This window comes from Danio rerio, chromosome 23 (assembly GCF_049306965.1).
Source record: "Danio rerio strain Tuebingen ecotype United States chromosome 23, GRCz12tu, whole genome shotgun sequence".
NCBI lineage: Eukaryota > Metazoa > Chordata > Actinopteri > Cypriniformes > Danionidae > Danio > Danio rerio.
The window spans coordinates 317501-340000 of NC_133198.1; the positions used below are offsets into that span (position 1 = coordinate 317501).

Genomic DNA, 22500 nt, shown 5'->3' on the forward strand with positions numbered 1-22500 from the left:
CACACACACACACTCGCACGCAGTTTATCTCCCTCAGGCGCACTGCAACTCCACTCTCCTCAGTGTCTTCCTAAAGTCTAATCCTAAGACACGCCTCTGCCTTCACAACCCCCCGCACGCGCGCACACACACACACACACACACACACACACACACACACACACACACACACACACACACACACACACACTCATGCAAGTCAAAATCGCCTTTGTATAAAAAATGAGTGTGAGACTGTGAAGATACACACACACACACACACACACGTTCCTGCACCCACTCGCTGTCACTCAGTGTCCCGGGGCAGCGAGCCGTGACCACTAGAGGAACAGACACAAACCAATGACCGACACACTGCTGTTTGGACATAGAGACAGCAGAACACGCGCGCGCACACACACACACACGCACGCGCGCGCGCACACGCACAAGCACAAGCACAAGCACAGACAGAGACAGACTCATTCACAGATACAGACAGATACACACACACAGACAGACAGACACACAGACACAGATGCACACACATGCATGTATATGTACAGACAGACACACAGAGAAAAATGAGTACACACAGACACACACACACACACACACATACTCATACAGAGAAACACACACACACACACACACACACACACACACACACACACATATATATGCACAGACAGACAGAAATTCACACACAGACACACATCCACAAACATACAGACAGACAGATACATGAACACACACACACACACACACACACACACTCTGAGTCTTTCAGCTTCATGTCCTTCAATTGCTGCAGGAAAACAATCAATTACTGTCAACACAACACAACACTTCTGCTCCATCACCAACATGAGTTCATAAAGCACACACACACATACACACACACACTCACACACACACACTCACACACACACACTCACACACACACACACACTCACACACAGACTGTGAAAGAAGCAGACAGATGGCAGATAGACAGACAGAGAGAGAGAGAGAGAGCGAGAGAGAGAGAGAGAGGGAGAGGATAGATATCTAGACAGAGAGACGTGTATTATAAATGAATTATTGTAAATAAACTGAATATTATTATTCATCCATATTGATTATTCAGATTTATTATTATTTTAATTTGTATTTTAATTACATTTTTATTTTATTATTATGATTTTTTACTACTATTTACTGTGTTTACTATGTTTTCAATATACCATAGATATGCATGAGCTTATATATGTAAACTTCATAAATGCTTTGGTTATACACTTTAACATTTGTCATGACAATAAAGCAAATATAGAATTAAATTGAGGGATGGACGGACGGATACTATAGATGACAGACAGACAGACGGACGGATACTATAGATGGATGGACGGATGGATAGAGTGATCTCTCCAGCAGAGGGCAGAAGACAGTAATAAACCTGAACACAGAGTCAGAGAGTCACAGACAGAGTGTGTTTTATCCAAACACAACACAGTGGAAAAATACCACACACACACACACACACACACACACACACACACACACACACACACACACAAGCAGCAGTGTTCTTATCAGCAGGTGCTGAGGCTACACCACACAATACTGACCGAGAACAACACTGGTGTCCTGACCCGCTGGAGAAGGTCATCGCCATGGTGATAAGGTCAACATAAAGACATAAGCTGAGTCCCAATTTACACACGATCCATACTAAACAGAATCAAACAGAATCAGTGCCCAAACTGTAGTGAGAGGCAAAGAGCTCGCTGAAGGCTGACCACAGCGGAAAACATTTCACAAACTCAACCTCACCATGCAGCTGCGCGAAATACATCAACTCAGCTCAGAGAGATGCTCTTTTTAAGTCTATAGTATCTGCCCTCACAGCTAAAGCAAACATGCAGTGTATGTGTGTGTGTGTGTGTGTGTGTGTGTGTGTGTGTGTGTGTGTGTGTGTGTGTGTGTGTGTCAGCTGTTTGGAGTGTGTTTGGCAACAGTGTTGGTTTACTTCAGAGCGTCTGCTGTAACAGTGTAAGAGCAGATGTGATGGAAACCCTGCAGCTCGAGTGTGTCCAGTGTCCAGCTCGTCACTGCATTACACACATCTCTAGACATCCATAACCAGCTTAAAGGTTTACCACGGTTTGGAAAAGTCAGGGTGTAAAAAATGCCGTATCGTTAATAGTGCATACTCGAGCTGTCATGTTTGGGTGAAGCGTCTCTTTCATTCCTACATTAAAAGATCATTTGTACAGTGTTGATGAGGCTTTTCATGCATCTCGTATCAGGAAGAGCAGCATGAGGCTCTGGTGTTTACCGTCTGACAGTATGAGCATATGCAGATCACAGGACGGAGACGTGTTTACATTCTTCTGCTGATTCAGGACAATGCTCTGGCCTTCAAATTATACACACTTATAAGCATTAAAGGGCAGCCATGATGAAGATCCTCTTGTGTAAGCTGTCTGAACAGAAGTGTGTGTAGTGTGCGGAGTGCAGGACATTTATCAATTCACTGATGTTAAAATAGGATCCAAATCACTGCGATTATCAAGCCCAAATCATTCCTTTACCACCCTCAGAAATGCTGAACACTGTCGTCTACACAGACTGACTGAGACTTCCCAACTCCCTCAATTCCTCACCAGCTCTTAAAGCAGAAAAGCGGATGCCTTATAGTTCTGCATTGACGTGTTTTTCCTCAAGTCACTGCGCAAACAGAAATGACAGACTGAAAAGGTCACCATTTACCATTCATTCCCTGCGTCTCATCAGTATTTACTCCAGCTACTAACCATCATCAGTGCCATGACTAACAGACTCTGTGGAGGACATCACAGCTTCAGAAAGTCTCAAGAGTTTGCCATACATAAATCTAAATACTTACTTATTATAGATTTAGTCTTGTTTCTAGTCCAAATATCGAAAAACTCTTCATTCAAGAAGCATTTTCTAGACAAGCTCAAAACATTGTCCTGTTTTCAGGGAGTTTTGAATGAATTTTTCCTTAAAATAAGCAAAATAACCTTCAATTCCTAAACAACATTGTTTTACTAACACCACTGGCAGCTTATTTAGCTTGTGTTAAAGAAAAACTCACCACATTTTGACTCATTATTTCAGAAAGCAAAACAATATGTGTTGGTTGTCCAGAAAATGCTTCTGGATTTAATAAAATGTCAGATATTTGGATTAAAAACAAGACAGAAACTCATTTCTCTGCCTGCATGAATCCAAACATGTGTTGACTATAAGACAGACATTACATCCAGACCACCAGGGGGAGCTCATCCCACATATTTTCAACATGTCATCTCTGAAAACAGCACCATATTTCAGATATTTTGAATTAAGAAACTTCACAAAAACTTTTTTTTTTTTGCCGTGCATTAATCCAAACACGTTTACGTGAACTCTAAAACAGACAATACATCCAGTCCACAAGGGGGAGCTCTTACCTCGTCCCATTCTGAAGTGAAGGAAGGGGATTTTTCCAGCCTTCTCTTACTCATGCTGCAGTTTGACACTGACTCGCTCCGTCCAACCAATCCCACGTCTTCTTCCCCCGGCGGCGACACCAGCAGGTCAGAGTCGGATTTGGAAAGGCTGCGTGCTAGCTGGAGATCCCGCGGCGGAGGCTTCCTCCTGGTCACCGCAGGAGAGCTGCGTTTGGGCGAATCCCTGGGCTCTTTGTGCACCGTGGCGTAGATGGCTTTGGGGTCGGTGTCCTGCAGGAGGGCTTCCATGATCAGCGCCGATTTGGGAAGAGTCTCGGAAACCGGAACCTCACCGGAAATTTCCCGACAGTCCAGAACCGGCGAGGAGCCGTGAAGGAGACCAGTGAACTGCTCAGGAACGCCAGAGCTAATGTCTGAGAGAGAGAGAGAGAGAGAGAGAGAGAGAGAGAGAGAGAGAGAGAGAGAGTTAGAGTTAGAGACGGACTGTATCTGGAGTCCAGATAACATGAAACCGCCTACACTCCACTACTGTCCACTGTGTGTCTGAAACAGATCTGGGTTTGTTTTGGAGAGAGGGAAAGAAGGGAGGGACAATCACAGAAATGCAGAGAGAGGGAGAGAGGGAGGGAGAGGGGGAGAGAGAAATGGAAAGTTAGAAAGTGAACAAAATAAAAGAAAGAAAGAATAAAGAAATGAGAGAAATAAAGAAAACTCAGAGAAAAGAAAAAAGACAGACAGATAGACAGATAGAGACAAGGAGAGAGAGAGAGACAGAGAAAGAACAAGAGAAATAATGAACGAGGGATGAAGAACAAGAAAGAAAGAATAAAGAAGAGAAAGAATAAAGAACGAATGAAAAAAAAGAAAAAACAAAAAAGAAAGAAAGAACGAGAAAAAAAGAGAAAAGAAAAATAATGAGAAAAAATAGAGAATAAACGAGAGAAAGTGAAAAAGGAAAGAACAAGAGAAAAAAGAGAAAAAGAAAAAAAGAATGACAGAAAGTGAGAAAAGGAAAGAACAAGACAAAAAAAAGAATGAGAGAAAAAGATCAAGAAAATAAAGAACGAGAAAAGGTAAGAACAAGAAAAAGAAAGAGAAAAAAGAAAGAAAAAATGAGAGAAAGTGAAAAGAGGAAAGAACAACAAACGAAAGAATGAAAGAGAAAAAGAACAAGAAAAAGAAGAAAAATGAGAAAGAAAACGAGAAACAATGAGAAGAAGGAAAAGGAACGAGAGAAAGAGAAAAAATAAATAATCAATGAAGGAAAGAGCAAGAGAAATAAAAAGAGACAAAAGTAGGAATGAGAAAAAAGAAAGAGAAAGAAAGAGAAAAAATAAAGAACAAGAGAAAGAACAAGAAAACAGAAAAAACAAGAAAAAGAAAGAGAAAAAAACAAGAAAAAAAGAAAAGAAAAGAAAAGAAAAAAGAAAAGAAAAAAGCAAACATGAGAAAAGAAAAGCAAAAAAAGTGCTCTCTCACACACACACACACACACACACGCACGCACGCACACGCACACGCACACGCACGCGCACGCACACGCACACGCACGCACGCACACGCACACGCACGCGCACGCACGCGCACGCGCACGCACGCACGCACGCACGCACGCACGAACGCACGAACGCACGAACGCACGAACGCACGCACGCACGCACGCACACACACACACACACGCACGCACACACGCACGCACGCACGCACACACGCACACACACGCACACACACACATGCACACACACACACGCACACACACACACACACGCACACACACGCACACACACGCACACACAAACGCACACACACACGCACACGCACGCATGCATGCATGCACGCGCGCACGCACAATCACACACGCACGCGCGCACACACACACACACACACGTTAATTCTGTTAATTAAAGTACAGAAGCACATAACATGAATCATGCGAACCAAATCAATAAACATGATGGCAGTCGAGAGCTGTTAACCTGACGACACACTGTTTATTTATATTTAACATGAAGGAAGACAGCGAGATGAATTAAAGGTGCCCTGAAAAGACAATCTGAGAATACCCAAGCATCGTCAAATAATAAGAGTACAGTAGGTGGAAACGGGCACGCCGTGAGCCTGTTCTCGTTTAAACTCTGTAAAAGAAGTTTATCAGAGTTTATCATAAACTTACTCTGCATGTGGGACAACAGCAAAGTCAAAGCCAGCCTCACCCGAGACTACAGCAGCCATGCTATAGTGCTTGTCAGAATGCAAAATGCTGGATATACAGATTAAACATGTATTCAGCTCAAAGCAGTGATAATATCTGCAGTTTAGACCATTTTTGGTTCTGAACATGTTGACTACAGTACACACAAATATCCAAATACAGTCAGCAGTCAGCAAACACATGCTGCATACCTCAGATATCTCTGACCTATGAAGGATGAGAGCTTCATCTAAAACATCTTAATCTGTGTTCTGAAGATGAACGAAGGTCTCAGGAGTTTGGATTGACACGAGGCTCAGTGATTAATAGCAGGGCTTTTATGTGTGAGTGAAGTGATGCCTAAAGACATGACCGGTGGAGAACTGAGCTCTCCAGGCTGAGTTTGTGTAGTGTACACTCTTTACAGCTTTATGCTATACCTTCCTCCTGTGAGGTGAATATCTCGTTATCACGGGTCACAGGAAATGAATACTCCAGACACTCCGTTGCGTATTTGCTGGAGGGACATGAAGAAACAGATCCATGAGTCCAATCGCTTTCCTCATATATAGGGGACCCACCCAAAAACACACGGGCAGCTCGGGACTTCACTCTGTGTTTGCGTTCGACCCAAAACCCAACCAATGACATCAGTTTAAATCAACAAGAGCCTCTGGAGGAGATGAAGTCAGCCTCCACCCCAAGCCAAGAGCTCAGAGTTAACAGCACACACTGACAGCAGTTCTCCAGTCTGAGTTTACTTTCACAACACGTCTGATTCCAGCAGCCACACACGCCTGCTGCTTCAGTCAGAGCAGAGATCAGAACACAAGTCTACATGACACTACACCTGCTGAGACCGCAGTGGTCAGGTTTTACACGGCTAGACTAACTACCTACACCAGCCTTTACTGTTCGTTTAACGGAGGTTACGAGGCGACAACACTTGACTGAAAATGAAAAATAAATCAAATATTTGAGATTCAGTCATTTACTCATCTCGAGCATAACCGCAAGCTGCCCGCAGCTCTTATACACTACACATCTGATGAACTGAAGTAATGCCATCCAGACCACTCTGAGCCAACAGGGTCAAAGTTCACCATCAGCTGCTGCGGTCTAACAGTGTTTATTAAAGAGAGAGAGAAGCTCGTCTAAAACACACACACACACACACACACACACACACACACACACACAACATGAGTTTGCACTTAGGATGAAGCGTTCGTCTTCAAAACACTACAGTCAGACCTTTCCTCAAGTCTTCAATACGTCAACACATCACTCCTGCTGTGGGCCAGACATCAGAAACATGAGCGCACGCGTGTGTGTGTGTGTGTGTGTGTGTGTGTGTGTGTGTGTGTGTGTGTGTGTCTGGATGCCGATCTCCTGCAGTGTAACTGACAGGTGCTTGAAAATATGTTATTTTTAGTAATGTTATACTTTATATCACACTCTAAACAATACTGTAATATCTTTATTTTACACTTCAAAACAGACTTTTCCTACTGGAGTTTTTGTCTTGTTTCTAGTCCACATATCTACAAGTTCTTATTTAAAGAAGCATAAACAGTAAATACAGTGTTGTTTTCAGAAATAAAGAGTCAGAATGAAGAGAGATTCTCATGAATATGAGCCCGTATGTTCTGATAGACGCTCTGCTGTTTGTTTTGAAGATGAGGAGACTGTAGATCTTCAATATCAGCGTTCAGCACACTTACTGCTGATATGATGAACATGCAAATGTACATTAAAGCAAGGACATTCCTGCATGCTATAAACTCAATAATAGTTGAAATAAAGGTCTGCTCTTACGACTTCTTCACAGGCTTCAGCTGTAGAGTAGGCAGACAGGAATGGGTTTTCACTTTTGGAGCGCTCGAGTCGTGTTACACTGAGTAAACATTGTGCTAAACTGGGCAAGAGTTTCTGAGCGATGATCAGAAACAAATCTGGACAAACTACTTGCGGCATGAATGCATGATAGATTGTTTACAGATGACAGATGATAGAAAACTGAGTATTTGGGCAATATGTTTTGGTACTTCAGTGGTGGTTTTATCCATTCATTCATCCATTTGTTTATTTGTTTGTTTATTTATTGAACTCTAAATTAGTAAAGTTATAGTAAAAGTTTGATTTTCGATATAAAGTTTGAGTGTCATGGGAGCAAAAGGGTTTAACCGAGTAAGAGTAAATCTAAAGCTTAATACATTTTTACAAGATGTTTTGCTAAATTTGCAAGTTTAGCAAACAAACAGAATATTAACAAGTGACTAACAAATTTTCCACATAATAATAGTATTATTGTTATCATTATTTATTATTTATTTTTATTATTTATAATTGTATTATTGTTATTATAATTATTATTATTATTATTATTATCATTTTTTATTATTAATAATAATTATTATAATTTTATTGTTATTGTTATTTATTTTAAATGTGTTATTAATATTATAATTATTTTATTCATTCTTTTCTTTTCTTTTTTATTTTATATTATTTTATTTTATTTAATTTAATTCTCTCTTAACATTATTATTTATTTTTATTTAATTGATTCTTAATTTTCATTTTATTTATTTTTTATTTTATTTTATTTTCTCTCAACATTATTATTTCTTATTTTTTATTTATGTTTATTTATTTTATTATTTTTTATTTTTTTATTTCATTTAATTTTACTTAAGTAAATGTAATTTAATTGAATTTAAATCTCTCTCAACTGTTGTTATTATTATTATCAAGTATTATTTATTTATTTTATTCATTATTTTATTTTATTTTTATTTTACACATTTTAATTTTTAGATTAATTTAATTCTCTCTCAACTGTTATACTTATTATTATTTCTTTATTCATTTTATTTATTGTTTTATTTTTTATTTCATATTAAATTTACAGCAGAATAGCTTGTTAAGAAAATGTAAATGTTTAATATCTTATAAAGTATATAAAAAATTACTTTTACATTTGATGAGAGATCCTTTAAACTTAAAGAGAAATTCATATGTTTAAGGCAAACAACTCTTTAATTGGTCGTTTTTATTTTAAATTTATTGGAGAACATTAAAAAAGTAAAACAACACTGTGTGGAACAAATACATTAAAAAAAGACTAGAATTTCTGAAGAAACCTTACAGTTACTTGCTAAAATGTAGAGTGTGTTTGCCGATGTGACCAAACAAGCAAATACTACATTTCAGTGAGTGACTGGTAAATGTGAACGCAACATAACGTATATGTTATGACCCTAACCCTATCAGTCAAACACAACACTAATAGAAACAACTGCTCAGTTTTGGGGAGTGAGCAAATAAATTACACTAAGAAAGAAGTATATCAAGTGAAGTATATTAAATGAAGTATACTGAGCAAGCCGTTCTCTCGGAGTAAAGGAAGAGTTCTGTAAGACCAAGACTAAGTTTTCACATACAAACGTCATCAATTTCAGAAACAGCCAGTACAGCTTCTGTAGAAATGACATTAAACTAATGTAGAATATTGTACTTTCTTAAACCCCGTTCTGTAAACACACATCCCCACACACACATTAACCTGCGCTCACACTAGAGCCTGTGCATGTATATTATTCAATGGACGACGATATTAATCCTTCTTATTTATCTGTGGGACTACATTTACTCTCACACACACACACACACACACACACACACACACACACACACACACACACACACACACACACACACACACACACACTCTCTCACTCTCATTCTCACTCTCACTCTCACTCTCACTCTCTCTTACCGGAGCTGAACGCAGGTGCGGGTGGCTGCAGTGTGTGCGTGTCGGACCCTGGAGGTCGCAGGTCGATGTGTGCGGCGGTCTTTCGCTGCAAAAACAACACCAATATATAAATAACAGCAGCATATTCACACACTCAGGAATGTCCTGCTTTCTCAGATGCTCAAACACACACACACACATAGCTATATCAGACACTGACGACAATGAAGCGTCCAGTGCACACTAGATAGTGTTCAGATAGCGTGACAGATGTGAGTCGGTGCTAAATAGCCAAGAATGATCAACACCATCAGCATTGTTGAAGATCCAGAGAAATTAAAACTGACCGCGATGAACTGCATCCAAAACAAAAGCCTGTGTTTACATATTTACATCATTATATAGAATATATAAGTCAGAGTTATTCGCCCTGCAGTGAATTTTGTGAAATATTCCCCAAATGATGATGAACAGATTGAGGAGTTGTTCTCAGTGTTTCCTCTAATGTTTGTTCTTCTGGAGAAAGTCTGATTAGTTTTATTTGGGCTAGAATAAAAGCAGTGTTTAATAGTGTTAAAGTCATGTTAAGCTCAATATTATTCACCCCTTCAGCAATATTAGTGTTGGATTGTCTCCAGAACAAACCACTGTTATACAATGACTTGCCTAATTACCCTAACTTTACCCTAATTACCCTAGTGAAGCCTTTACATGTCACTGTAAGCTGAACACTAGTGTCTTGAAGAATATCTAGTCTAATATTATGTGCTGTCATCATGATGAAGAGGAAACACATCAGCTATTAGAGATGAGTTATTAACACTGGTATGATTAGGAATCTTCTCTCCGTTAAACAGAAATTGGACATACAGGAGGGTGAATAAATCAGTCTTCAAATGAATAATGTCAGTGTTTTGAGTCCCTCACATACAGTATATATACAGTACAGTTCAGCATGGGTTCATATCAGTCAGGGTGTCGCTTTATAAGACAGTGAGGTTTTCAATCACAGCTAGAAATGAATCTGCTCACCTGAGGTAGGACACTGTTGGAAGACTTTGCAGAGACATCCACATCTGCAGCAGAGACTCAGTTATTCAACATAATTAAAGTTACATATGGTACAATCCTCACACAGGAACAGATCTCGAAAACACATGCACATGATCATTTATAAAGCAGATTTACCAGTGCATATCCTGTGATGTGACTACAGCCAGTGATCACACTACTGTACTGATGCTGAAACATACCCTGTGCAGCCCTCATCACTCATTTTCTTTTTCAGCTCAGTCGCCACAGAGGAATGAACCGCCAACTTTTCCAGCATATGTTTTACGCAGCGGATGTCCTTCCAGCTGCAACCCAGCACTGGGAAACACCCAAACACACTCATTCACACTCATACACTACAGACGATTTAGCCTACCCAACTGACCTGTAGTGCATGTGTTTGGACTGTGGGGGAAGCGGGAGCTGTGCAGCCCTCATGCAAACCTCTATTAGTGAACAGAAAGCCTGTGCGTACCAGTTCTGCTGTGTGTGTTGTTGGGAGTTTTGGTCTGTGCAGTGACCAACAGCTCGTATGTGTGATCTTCCTCCTCCAGAGGCTCGATTCGCTCATCCACACTGCTGTTAGTGTAAATCGCCTACAGGAGACAGAGAGAGATATTAAAGATTCTGTCAAACTAAAACACAGTTTTCTAGGTGTCAGTATCAGAATCATTATCATCTATAATCCAAGACAGTGACAAAACTCACATCTAAAAGACTTAAACCTGATGTAAAGTTTGCAGTTTGTCTCTTCTGCCTAAATGCATCAATGGTTTCTTCATACTTCAGTTTCACATCAGATCTTCTGACCAATCAAACGCTCTCTAGTGTCTGACATGCCCCGCCCCCTTCTTCTCATTGGCTGTTCATTTGATGCGCTTGAGCTCAAACACTCTCACTGGCAGAGCTTCAGGAAAATTTAATCGCTATTGGTTGCTTTTGAAAAGAAGGAGCTACTGTATGCCCCGCCCTCTTACGTCAAACATCTAATAATAATGCACATTTCAGAGCACTTCACAGCACCTAGTTCAACCAAGAAATCTGTCGTCATTTACTCTCCCTTGACTCAAACCTTCATGAGCTTTTTCCTCTGTTCAGGACAAAAGAAGATATTTTGATGGATGCTGAAGACCGGTCACTTCCATAACTTCATAGTATTTATTTTTCCTTCTATGAAAGTCAATGGTTACCCATTTTCAGCATTCTTTAAAACATCTACTTTACTTTAGTGTAAAGGAGTAAAGTAATGAGTAAAGTTAAGGAGTAAAGGAGTAAAGTAAAGAGTAAAGTAAAGAGTAAAAGAGTAAAGGAGTAAAGTAAAGAGTAAAGTAAAGAGTAAAGTAAAGAGTAAAAGAGTAAAGTGAAGAGTAAAAGAGTAAAGTAAAGAGTAAAAGAGTAAAGTAAAGAGTAAAGTAAAGAGTAAAAGAGTAAAGTAAAGAGTAAAGTAAAGAGTAAAAGAGTAAAGTAAAGAGTAAAGTAAAGAGTAAAGTAAAGGAGTAAAGTAAGGAGTACAGGAGTAAAGTAAAGGAGTAAAGTAAAGAGTAAAGTAAAGAGTAAAGGAGTAAAGGAGTAAAGTAAAGGAGTAAAGTAAAGAGTAAAGTAAAGAGTAAAGGAGTAAAGGAGTAAAGTAAAGGAGTAAAGTAAAGAGTAAAGTAAAGAGTAAAGGAGTACAGGAGTAAAGTAAAGGAGTAAAGTAAAGAGTAAAGTAAAGAGTAAAGGAGTAAAGGAGTAAAGTAAAGGAGTAAAGTAAAGAGTAAAGTAAAGGAGTAAAGTAAAGAGTAAAGGAGTAAAGGAATAAAGTAAAGAGTAAAGTAAAGAGTAAATGAGTAAAGTAAAAAGTAAAGTAAAAGAGTAAAGTAAAGAAATAAAGTAAAGAGTAAAGTAAAGGAGTAAAGTAAAGGAGTAAAGTAAAGAGTAAAGGAGTAAAGTAAAGAGTAAAGGAGTAAAGGAGTAAAGTAAAGAGTAAAGTAAAGGAGTAAAGTAAAGAGTAAAGTAAAGGAGTAAAGTAAAGAGTAAAGGAGTAAAGGAATAAAGTAAAGAGTAAAGTAAAGAGTAAAGGAGTAAAGTAAAAAGTAAAGTAAAAGAGTAAAGTAAAGAAATAAAGTAAAGAGTAAAGTAAAGAGTAAAGTAAAGGAGTAAAGTAAAGGAGTAAAGTAAAGAGTAAAGGAGTAAAGGAGTAAAGTAAAGAGTAAAGGAGTAAAGGAGTAAAGTAAAGAGTAAAGTAAAGGAGTAAAGTAAAGAGTAAAGGAGTAAAGTAAAGAGTAAAGTAAAGGAGTAAAGTAAAGAGTAAAGTAAAGAAGTAAAGTAAAGAGTAAAGGAGTAAAGTAAAGAGTAAAGAAAAGAGTAAAGGAGTAAAGTAAAGAGTAACGGAGTAAAGGAGTAAAGTAAAGAGTAAAGTAAAGAGTAAAAGAGTAAAGGAGCAAAGTAAAGAGTAAAGGAGTAAAGTAAAGAGTAAAGTAAAGAGTAAAAGAGTAAAGGAGTAAAGTAAAGAGTAAAGGAGTAAAGAGTAAAGTAAAGAGTAAAGTAAAGGAGTAAAGTAAAGAGTAAAGGAGTAAAGGAGTAAAGTAAAGAGTAAAGGAGTAAAGTAAAGAGTAAAGTAAAGAGTAAAGGAGTAAAGTAAAGAGTAAAAGAGTAAAGTAAAGAGTAAAGTAAAGAGTAAAGGAGTAAAGTAAAGAGTAAAGTAAAGAGTAAAGGAGTAAAGTAAAGAGTAAAGGAGTAAAGGAGTAAAGTAAAGAGTAGAGTAGTAAAGTAAAGAGTAAAGTAAAGGAGTAAAGTAAAGAGTAAAGGAGTAAAGGAGTAAAGTAAAGAGTAAAGGAGTAAAGTAAAGAGTAACGGAGTAAAGGAGTAAAGTAAAGAGTAAAGTAAAGAGTAAAAGAGTAAAGGAGTAAAGAAAAGAGTAAAAGAGTAAAGGAGTAAAGTAAAGAGTAAAGTAAAGGAGTAAAGTAAAGAGTAAAGGAGTAAAGGAGTAAAGTAAAGAGTAAAGGAGTAAAGTAAAGAGTAAAGTAAAGAGTAAAAGAGTAAAGGAGTAAAGTAAAGGAGTAAAGGAGTAAAGTAAAGAGTAAAGGAGTAAAGTAAAGAGTAAAGTAAAGAGTAAAAGAGTAAAGGAGTAAAGTAAAGGAGTAAAGAGTAAAGTAAAGAGTAAAGGAGTAAAGAGTAAAGTAAAGGAGTAAAGTAAAGAGTAAAGTAAAGAGTAAAGTAAAGAATAAAAGAGTAAAGCCTGCCCAATTCACCTGTACCGCATGTCTTTGGACTGTGTGGGAAACCGGAGCACCCGGAGGAAACCCACGCGAATGCAGGGAGAACATGCAAACTCCACACAGAAACACCAACTGAGCCGAGGCTCCAACCAGCAACCCAGCAACCTTCTTGCTGTGAGGCGACAGCACTACCTACTGCGCCACTGCGTCGCCCTGTATATATGTATCTTGTTTCTCAGCATATGGGCAAAGTGATATTCAGTGCTTTATTATATGGTGTCCTCATCCACACTGGCTTATAGATGTGTTTCAGTCTGTTAATAGAGCAGTGATGTGTAGATGTTAGTGTGTAGAAACACTGCTGTATCAACACTATGAACTAGTGAATGATATATGGTGGTTTACAGTAAATATTTCTGATAATGTATGCTTTTAACAGTATAAATACACTGAAATTTGACGGGTTTGTATTATTAGAGAGTAGAAGGCTCTGATCTGCATCTTGAGCGTTTGCTAAAACAGACGGTGAAGTGTTGACGCTGCTGCAGTGTGTTAGTTTAGTTCTGTCAGACAGACGGTGTGTGTGTGTGTGTGTGTTTGCGGTGTGTGTTGCAGAGCATTAATATTGATGAGGACGCTGTTTGATTTGTGCAGACGTGCGGAAACAGAAGTCAGTGAGAGGAAAGACAGATTCACCGCCGCAATACGCAATACTCTGCTCTCCACGCTGTCTGTGCAACAAGGTTACCTCAGTCAAACTAAACTGAAACTACCGCTGCAAACACAATCTTCTTCACTACATTTCTTTTCAGCATAGTCCCCTCAATAATCAGGGGTCGCCACAGAGGAATGAACCACCAACTTATCCAGCATATGTTTTACTCAGTGGATGCCCTTCCAGCTGCAACCCAGTACTGGGAAACACCCATACACACTCATTTTTACACACACACTCATACACTACGGCATATTCACACATATTCATTAAATACCTTAAACACCATGGTTTTACCCCAAGACTTCACTATATTTTGCATATCAGAACAAAACTCAAGTCCACCAGCAGAACTCAAGAGTCAAACCTTTCACTGAAAACACCATCCTGTTGAATAAACTGAGCCGCGTGATCCACAGATGAGGAAACACTGACCTCTTCTCCTCGAGGTATTCATGAATAATTCCAGACGTAAGCTGATTTAGGTGAAATGTGAAGCAAACTGTGTGTGTGTGTGTGTGTGTGTGTGTGTGTGTGTGTGTGTGTGTGTGTGAACAGATTTACCTCTGAGCTGGGATCCTCTTCTAGAGCCGGCTGACTCTGAGCTGGAGGACGCTCTTTCTGGAAGACAACACACAAACACAGCTCATTCACTCAACAGTTCAGCAGAAACTTTAGAAACAGCAGCTCTTTTCCCACAAGTGGACATTGAGATGATGCTGCTGCAATGTCGCCATCTAGTGGAGGAACCTGCACTGCAACAAACACGTCAAAGACCACTGAAAAGTGTTGGGTTTATTTAGCCTGCAAAGTAACTTTTAAATTAAATTAAATTAAATTAAATTAAATTAAATTAAATTAAATTAAATTAAATTAAATTAAAAAAAATATATATATATATAATATTAATATATATTTTTATTAATAATAATTCAAATACATTATTTTATTTTATTAATATGAATTTATTAAATTAATTAAATTACAATAAATAAAATGGAATATTATTTTAATATTACAAATTTTACAATCAATCATAAAACAACATGAATTTATTTCAATTATTTAATAATAATTATTTAAATTAATTAAATTACCTTTTTGCTAAAGGATTGCTTTTAACTTTTAGGTAATGTTAACCTTTAATGTAGAAAATAAACCCTGCAAAAACCATTGTAAATGTTGGGTTTAATTATCTATAAAATAAAATAAATTGTATTAATTATTACATAAAATTAAATAAAATTAAATATAATAATAATAATTAATTCATAAATAATGATATTTTTAATATTTTAATTTTTTAAATTTAAATAATTTACTTTTTTTGCAAAAGAAATAAAAAATAAAATGATTACTCTTCATTTTAGGTAATTTCATTAGTTACTTTTACTTGCTTAAATAAATGTCACAGCCCTGTTTAAATCAATAGTTTCTGTTATACAGGTATATTTTGTAATCCTATATTCCAATTTTAAAAGGTTACATTTATCAAGATGATCGCACATGATTGAGAAACAAATGAATATGTTCATGCATGGTGTATGTTCAGAAAAGCAGAGTAATAGTGTGAATATTTATACTTTTTGTTGTTGCTATTCAGATATTTTACATAACAAAATATCCATTTTTATAAGTTTCCTTTTGGGATGAATAAAGAATCTATCAACTGAGTTTTCAGCTAAGGTATATTTGATTTTACTAACAATTAAACAGAATTGAATAAGCATTTTGTCAATGTACGACGTAAAAATGTTTAAAATATATAAAAAGTGTAAAATGTAAAGAATTTAAAGAGTTGAGATTTCTATGTATTTTTAGCATTATTGCGTGATTAAATTACTTAATGAGCAAGTAACTTCTCAGACAAAGTAATTGGAAAGTAATTTAAATATAATTTTAAATGATGTAATTAGTAATGAATGACTTTTTACCTGAACTATGGTGATTATGTATAATAACTCAGCTCTTTCATTAAGTGAGATTATTTATTGGTTTTATAAAAAGGCAAGAATAATCTGCTAACATGCACTGTTTAATAAATAATGCTTTAATCGATGAAAAACTGTGTTTCTTTCAGCTGTCAGAGACAGCTGAGGCCAAATGAAGACTCAGAATCAGCCCAGAGCGACCCAACAGCACATGAGAGATGGACAGATTCTTCATCAGGAGTGTCATCTTTCAGCCCTAGTGTTCCCCATTGTATTAAAGTAAAGTGTGCTGCACCTTGCCGGCGTCGCTGTCGGGCCGTCCGGAGTCTCTGTCGGAGGATTTCCCGCTGGTCAGGCTGTCCAGAGAGTGGCAGGAGGACAGAGCCTCAAACAGAGCTTCATACGGAGACTCCTCCACTGGAGACTGAGCTACAGCAGACACCGGCTCACTCGCCTGCTGCTGCGCTTCTCCTGCACACACAATATACACAATCTGTAAAGTCCTGCTAAATAGTTTTTTCCTTAAAACAAGTAGAATAATCTGCCAGTGGGGGAAGGAGAATAAGACTACAAGGAACAAGAGAATAAGAGACTATAAGAGAATCAGGAATTTGACATAAGACTTCATTTGTCCACATTTATTCATGCTTTTGAATTGCATTGAGACCCTGATCTATCTTCCAACAACTTTTAATAACTTCTGTGTTTCGCTGACCTTTTCTCTTGGGGCTGAGTCCGTCTTGAGGAGGAGGCACTGGTGGAGGAGGAAGACTGAAGTCTGCAGGACAGCCGCTCATGTGAGCTGCAGAAACACACAGCATCAAGATCAAGAGCTGCGGAGGAAACATCTCAGGCTCTGCATGGTTTGGTTGTTCGTCTACATGAAAGCACAGCATCAGGAAAACCAAAACCCCTGGCAGGGTGAAGATTTTCACAGACTCCTGGAATAAAGTGCTCGTGTGGACACTAGTTTTTAATGTTTGTGATTGGGTTCAATGCGATATCTCAGTGCACTGACGGTGCTGTCCATCCACAACTATAGATTGTTCTTGGGAAAACAAGAATTCTTGTATTCAACTTGTAAATATATCTATATTGATGTATTATTTGTAATACAATTTTGTCCTTTAACACAAGCAGTCAACTGGAGCTTTCAATGAAAGCACTCTTTCTGAATGCCTCAAACAAAACTCCAGAAGCTGCACAGATGACAGCATGAGCATTTACAGCACATACACTAGAGCAAATACTCATCCTGCTTGCTTTTGTGCGCTGCCAAGCGAAATCACAGTAAAAATGACACATTTTACCTTTTCTCAAGAAGAAAAACCACCAAAAACCAAAACTGCAGGATTATCTGCTGTCAAGAATGGGTTAAGAAATGGCTCAAAAACTTTTTCTGATGATGGATTAAAAAAGCGAGTTAAAATATTTTAAAACTATGGGTTACATATGGGTTAATTTATTTAATCATGGGTTAAAATTGGGTTAAAACCTTTTTATATTTCTGGGTTAAAATGAGCTACAATGGGTTATGTATATACTTTTTTAATCGCAGGTTTAAAAATTGGCTAATGTATTTTTTAAATTATGGGTTTAAAAAATTAATTATGAGTTTAAAGACTGCTTATTTGTTTCTTGTTTTGGGTTAATTATGGGTTAAAAATAATGATGGGTCACAAAAAGTTAATTAAACATTTTTTTTAAATTACTGGTTATAATTTTGGTATTTATTTTAATTACGGGTTATAAATGGGCTAAATCGGGTTACTTTTCATATTATAGGTTTAAAAATTGGTAAAAATAGGTTTAAAATTTTTTTTAATAATGGGTTATTTTTTTATTTATGGGTTAAAAATGGGTTAAATTTTTTTAATTATAGGTTTAAATATTAGTTAATTGCTTTTTGTTTAAGGGTTATTTTTAACTATGGGTTAAATGGGTTAAATTTTTTTATGGGTTAAATGGGTTATTTTTTGTTATGGGTTAAATATGGGTTAAGAAACAACTATGGGTTACAAAAAAAGGTTTAAAAACATTTTTTTTAATTATAGGTTAAAATTTTTAGTTTTTTAATTACGTGTTTTAAATGGGCTAAAGTGGGTTACTTTTTATATTATAGATTTGAAAATTGGTTAATTGTTTTTTTAATTATGGCTAGTTTTTTAATTATGGGTTAAGATGGGTTATTTTTTGTTTTGGGTTAAATATGGGTTAAAATAATTATGGGTTACAAAAAAGGAATAAAAACATATTTTAATTATGGGTTAAATCTGTTTTTTTTAATTATGGGCTAAATGGGTTAAAAACTTTTTAAATTAAGAGTTAAAAATTAGTAAATAATAAAATAAAATAATTAATTATGGTTTAAAAAGAGTGAGCTGTTTCCGTGTGTTTTCACACACATTAGAGTCTTCAGCCAAGGCTGATATGTGGTTCATTCAACACAGATAATGGAAGATCACCACGATTCCACACAAACCCCAGAAGCAGAAACACCGCACTGAAGACCACCAAAAACCAAGAATGTAGGATTATCTGCTGCCATGGCTTTGCGATCAAAAAAAAATCTTTATAATGAAAATCAATAGGGCAAGAACAGCCCCAACATCACCAAAAAATGGACAGCGGGCAGAGCCGTGTATAATAAATATAACGTGTAGCATATCTACAACCTTGTATGAGTCCAGCGATCTGTCGACTCTTCTGCGAGGGCATGTCTCTAACAGTGTCCAGCGCTGTCAGATTCTTACAGTCCACGATATTCACATCGATACCTGAGGAACAGACACACACTGCATCATGGGTACAATCACAGCATGCAAAACACTCCCAATCTGCTTTTATTCAGCTCTCTTTACCTGCTTTGAGCAGTTTTTGCACCACTTCTGTCTTTCCGAACAGAGCTGCTTCATGAAGGGCACTGCCTTTCTCTGTCTGTGGACAAACAATGACATTTATTTACTTCAGGACATACACAAACACAACAGAACATCAGAAAAATGTAAAAACATTACAATCTAGTTGTCTTTTTTTACCAGTTTAACAGTTCAGTCATCAACTGTTTATTTCTGCTAAATAATTTCCCACAGTGATATATACAGTAGCTGTTGTCAAACCATTAATCACTTAATATTTACATACATATATTAGGTTTGTGTACGCATGTATATACTCAAAAACATTTTAATTATGTTGTTACAGTGTTATTAATCTGTTAATTTACATTACTTAAATATATACTGATAAAAAAATAAATATATATATATATATATATAATTGATAAATTATATTGGAGTAAAGAATGTTTTGGAAACAACTAATAGTTAAGGTCGTGTTAAGGCTGTGTTAAATAAATAAATGAATAAATAATTAAATAAATAAATAAATAATTGAATAAATAAATAAGTAAATAATTAAATAAGTAAATAAATAAGTAAATAAGCAAATAAGTAAATAAATAAGTAAATAAATAACTAAAGAAGTAACTAAATAGGTAAATAAGTAAATAAAAAAATAAGCAACTAAATAGGTAAATAAGTAAAAAAAATAACTAAACAAGTTACTAAATAGGTAAATAAGTAAATAAATAAATAAGCAAAAAAAAAATGGGTAAAAAATGGTAAATAAGTAAATAGATAAATAAGTAAATAAATAAGCAACTAAATAGGTAAATAAGTAAATAAGTAAATAAATAGATAAATACGTAAATAAATAAATAAGCAAAAATAAATAAATAGGTAAAAAATGGTAAATAAGTAAATAAATAAATAAATAGTTAAATAAATAACTAAAGTAATTAAATGGGTAAATAAATAAAGTAAATAAATACGTAAATAAGTAATTAAATAAGTGAATAAGTAATTAAGTAATTAAATAAGTAAATAAAAAGGTAAGTAAATAAATAAATAAGTAAATAAGTGATTAAATATGTAAATAAATAAAGTAAATAAATAAATAGGTAAATAAATAAAGTAAATAAGTAAATAAGTAAATAAATAAAGTAAATAAGTAAATAAGTAAATAAATAAATAAATAAGTAAATAAGTAAATAAATAAATAGGTAAGTAAATAAGTAATTAAATAAGTGAATAAGTAAATAAAAAAGCAATTAAGTAAATAAAAAGGTAGGTACATAAATAAGTAAATAAATAAGTAAATAATTGGGTAAATATGTAAATAAATAAATAAATAAAGTAAATAAAAAATAAATACATAAATAAATAAATGTTCACTCAAGCACACTGACCCCAACACTTTACAGACCCTTATAGAAGAGCACATTACAGTAGTGAAGGTTGCCAGGTCTTGCACAGTGATTCAGGTCAGTAAAAGGCACTAATGGAGATCACTGTGGCGTATCTGAACCCAGTGGACACTGCAGAGAGAGCAGACTAGCTCATTTCACACTGCAGCAGGTTTATCAGCAGGTTAGCAGATTCTGACTGAGACTGATGCTGTAAGAGCAGGTGTTTCTCAGGTAGGTGCTAAAGAGCATTTAATTCCGTGAGAGACGCTGAGATACAAGCACCTGTTCTGACTACTAAAGCTCATGTGAAATTAAAATCAAAAATGTTAGCTTAGAGTTTATCACTTCTGCCTAGTGACCTGGTAGTTGATGTCCACTCCGGCCGCCAGCAGCACCTCCACCACAGGCAGGTGTCCGTTGCGGGCCGCCAGATGCAGCGGTGTGTGTTTTCTGGTGTTGGAGCTGAGCAGGTTCGGGTGAGCGCTCAGCAGGAGTTTGACCACCTCCAGCCGGCCGTACAGCGCCGCCAGATCCAGCGGCGTCTCGAACTTATTGTTCCTCATGGTGGGGTCGGTCAGCTCCTCCAGCAGCAGATGCACCACCGCTGTGTGTCCGTACTGAGACGCACAGTGCAGCGCCGTCTCGTTATCATTATTCTGAACAGAGAGAGAGAGAGAGAAGAGAAATCACGAGGAGGACATTATTAGCTGTTTTGGTGCAGAATCTTATTAAAAAACATAATAATAATAATAATAATAATACTGTTATAATATAATATTACTGTAATAACAATATACTGATATAATATGAAGTAAATAAAATAATAAATAAAATGAATTATAATATTTAAAAGACAGAATCTGCAGATTTTTCTTTACTATTACTGTGCAGAATTTTTTGAAAACACAAATAAACAAATAATAAATAAATAAAAGAATAAATATAATCAATTATAATATATAAAAGAGAGAATTTGCAGACTTTTGTGAAAATATTAAATAAATGAATAAATAAATAAATTATTTAATTAATTAATAAACAAATAAATAAAAAACAGTTTTTTTAATTTTTGCTGCTGCTAAAATGGCCACAGATCAATTTTAACATGTAAATAAAAATAAATGAATAAATAAAAATTTCTAAATAAATGAATAAAAGAATAAATAAAATAAATTTGAATAAATAAAAGACAGAATCTGCAGACATTTGTAAAACTAATAATAATAATAATAATAATAATAATAATAATAATAATAATAATCTAATATAATAATAATAATAATAATAATAATTATTATTATTATTATTATTATTAGCTTTACAAATGTCTGCAGATTCTGTCTTTTATTTATTCAAATTTATTTTATTTATTCTTTTATTATTATTATAACTATTTATGTAGAAGAGTTTGGGGGTTTTTTTGTGTGTGTTTTGCTGTTTAAATATCCACAGATTCATTTTGACCTGCAGGTAAATAAAATTGTGAATTAAATTAATTGGAACACATAAAAGATAATCTACAAACATGATTTGCTATTTTTTTAATTTTGTGTAAAATAAAATAAATACAATTAACATAATTACGATTAAAAATTACAATCAATAAACACATTTTTTAACTGATGGGTTAAAAAATGGGTTAAAACTGTTTTTAATGATGGGTTAAAAAAGTGAGTTAAAAATAGTTTTAAAACTGGGTTATATATGGGTTAATTTTTTTAATCATGGGTTAAATAGGTAAAAAAATTATTTATGGGTTACAATGGGCTAAAATGGGTTATAAACAGGGTAAAATTAGTTAAAATCTTTTTTTAATTATAGGTTAAAACATTTTATTATGAATTAAAAAGAATTTTTGTTATGGGTTAAATATGGATTAAAAATTATGATAGGTTACAATAAATTGATTAAAAACTAATTTTTGAATTATGGTTAAAAATTTGGTCATTTTTTATTATGGG

The 22500-nt window shown here is 35.4% G+C and overlaps 1 protein-coding gene across 36 annotated transcripts in view; it reads right to left on the reverse strand.

Moving 5' to 3' along the window:
- Positions 1-22500, reverse strand: part of LOC101885863 (ankyrin repeat and SAM domain-containing protein 1A) — a 134530-nt gene that overhangs the window by 72936 nt on the left and 39094 nt on the right. For all 36 annotated transcript variants that reach the window (XR_012398911.1, XR_012398908.1, XR_012398905.1 and 33 more), the window contains 10 exons: positions 20899-21195; positions 19152-19227; positions 18966-19067; positions 17006-17092; positions 16586-16761; positions 14924-14980; positions 10923-11043; positions 10427-10470; positions 9416-9500; positions 3444-3856 (listed from right to left, as the gene is read on the reverse strand). Coding sequence is in view for 11 of the 36 variants with exons in the window: in XM_073939597.1 (XP_073795698.1) it covers positions 3444-3856; positions 9416-9500; positions 10427-10470; positions 10923-11043; positions 14924-14980; positions 16586-16761; positions 17006-17092; positions 18966-19067; positions 19152-19227; positions 20899-21195 (1458 nt within the window). In the remaining 25 variants the exon portion in view is untranslated. The remainder of the gene's footprint in view (positions 1-3443; positions 3857-9415; positions 9501-10426; positions 10471-10922; positions 11044-14923; positions 14981-16585; positions 16762-17005; positions 17093-18965; positions 19068-19151; positions 19228-20898; positions 21196-22500) is intronic.